Source organism: Plectropomus leopardus, unplaced genomic scaffold (assembly GCF_008729295.1).
Source record: "Plectropomus leopardus isolate mb unplaced genomic scaffold, YSFRI_Pleo_2.0 unplaced_scaffold21320, whole genome shotgun sequence".
NCBI lineage: Eukaryota > Metazoa > Chordata > Actinopteri > Perciformes > Serranidae > Plectropomus > Plectropomus leopardus.
Window position 1 is genome coordinate 1 of NW_024623073.1, and position 2,323 is coordinate 2,323.

The 2,323-nt window shown below is 41.4% G+C and overlaps 1 protein-coding gene across 1 annotated transcript; it reads left to right on the forward strand.

Moving 5' to 3' along the window:
* Positions 1–388: 388 nt before the first annotated feature.
* Positions 389–2,104, forward strand: LOC121965718 (ubiquitin carboxyl-terminal hydrolase 34-like; the record flags this gene model as incomplete). The annotated part of the gene is made up of 4 exons (XM_042515844.1): positions 389–512; positions 602–681; positions 918–1,058; positions 1,940–2,104. Coding segments are annotated over 4 exons (510 nt in total), but the record flags the coding sequence as incomplete, so codon positions are not given.
* Between the last annotated feature and the right edge of the window lie 219 nt (positions 2,105–2,323).

Sequence of the window (2,323 nt, forward strand, 5' to 3'; positions counted from 1 at the left end):
ACACACCTGACGCTCACATGACGCTCGCCTGATGCACGCCTGACACTCGCCTGACTCTTACCTGACACTCACCTGACGCTCACCTGACGCACGCCTGACGCTCACCTGACGCTCGCCTGACGCTCACCTGAGACTCACTTGTCGCACACCTGTCACACATCTGTCGCTCCGTGACATGACCTGAGGCTCTGACACATCACACGTGAAAACAGCTCTTCAGCTTCTCCAATGTTAGGAATATGTTACATGAAAATCAAACAAGTATCAATAAATAAATAAATATGTAAACACTTATATAATATAAATACATACAAGGATTTTAAAAAATGCTGCAGCTTTTGATCTGTTGTAAACTGTGTGTGTGTGTGTGTGTGTGTATGTATTTCAGGGTAAGGACGAGGTGTACGACCGGATGCTGCTGGATTACTTCCTGTCCTTCCACCAGTTCATCCACCTGCTTTGTCGCGTCGCCATAAACTGCGAGAAATTCACCGACACACTCGTCAAACTGAGTGCGTATTAAATCTGTGTGTGTTTGAAAATATACCGTTTGTAAAAACTGTGTGTGCACGCAGGAGTCTGATGTGTGTCCATCTCTCAGGTGTGTTGATTGCGTATGAAGGACTTCCTCTTCACCTCGCTCTCTTCCCCAAACTGTGGACGGAGCTCTGTCAGTCACAGGTACGTCGGCGGGTCGACTTTATTTATTTATTATTTTTTTATTCATATATTTTAGTCAGTTTTACTGCTTTTCTTATCATTTAATTATTAACATTTTTATTTATTTTGCTTTTCTTTTTATCCTTTAATTTACCTCTTATTTACAGTTAGTGAGCCTCCTCCCGACTCCTTTTAAATCATGAATGTATCATGTATCATGTTTATGCATTTATTTATTTTTTGCTGCTTTTTTTCAGTCTGTTCTGGCTAAAACGTGTGTGAAGCTGCTGTGTGAGGATCCGGCCTTCAGCGAGTACATCAAGTGCATCCTGATGGACGAGAGGACGTTTCTCAACAACAACGTGGCGTACTCCTTCCTCACCTGCTTCCTGCACAAGGTGCGAAAAACTGACCTCTGCTGGGACTTTCTGTCCTTAGACACTTTAATCCAATTTATGCTTTAGTGAATAATTTATTTATTTCCCTCGTTTTAAGCCTTCATTATTTTATTTGTTAAAACTCTTTTTTCGTAAAAACATCATTAGTAAAAGACAAAAACATAGAAAGAACATAAACTTCACTGAAAACATTTTAATAAAATCTTTGAGATTTTGAAGTATAACCTGAAAACGGCGTGCATCGTGTTTGCCACAGTTTCAGTTTGTCACGCTGGCCTGATGGTTTAGAAAGCATGTTGTTGTTTTTTTTTCTTTTACAATTCTTGGTAATTTTGGTGATTTTTTTTTTTCCTTTAATTTTTATTTTGCTGATATATGTTTTTCATTTAAAATTTGTGGTGCTTTTTAAAGAAAATATGCTTTTCAAATTTGTGGGCCTGCCAAAATTAAAAAAAAAAAAAAATCGACAAAATTACACAATTTATTATAGACAGAAACTGTTAAAACAGAAATTAATGATGGGTTTTCAAATATCGAATGGTCCTTGAACACATCATGTGGGACGAACGCTTCATGCGTTTTCCCCTCAGTCACTCTGGGAGAGGGAGAAAAAATGGGACTTTGAGGGAAAGATTAGAGATAAACCTTTAAAAAAATATACAAAAGAAATACACAATAACATTAACAAGAACTGCAATCAATTAATAAAAAGATGAAGAGATAAATAAATAAATATGGAGAATTATCTGCGAAAGTGACAAATGCATCCACCCCCCTCCTCTGAGAAATAAAGAACGGTCCCTCGGGCCTTTTCTTTTTTTGATTTATTTTGTCATTAATAAATTAAAAATAAATCCACTGATGTTGCTCATTGATTACAGGTGCAGGTGCTGTCGGGTCCCAGCTGCTCCAACCTGATCGGTGTTCTGGTGACGAACCTGCTGAGCGAGCAGAGCAGCCTGCAGCCCGAACTGGCAGCTCACCGCCTGGAGCTGAGCAAGACCAGCGCCCTGCTGAACGCCGTACGAACACACGCACGCACGCACGCACACTCACACACGCATGCACGCACACTCACACACGCATGCACACTCACTCACACACGCATGCACACCCGCACCCACACTCACCCACGCATGCACACTCACTCACACACGCATGCACACACACACGCACACTCACGCACGCACGCACACTCACTCACACACGCATGCACACTCACACACGCATGCACACTCACACGCACACTCACGCACGCACACACG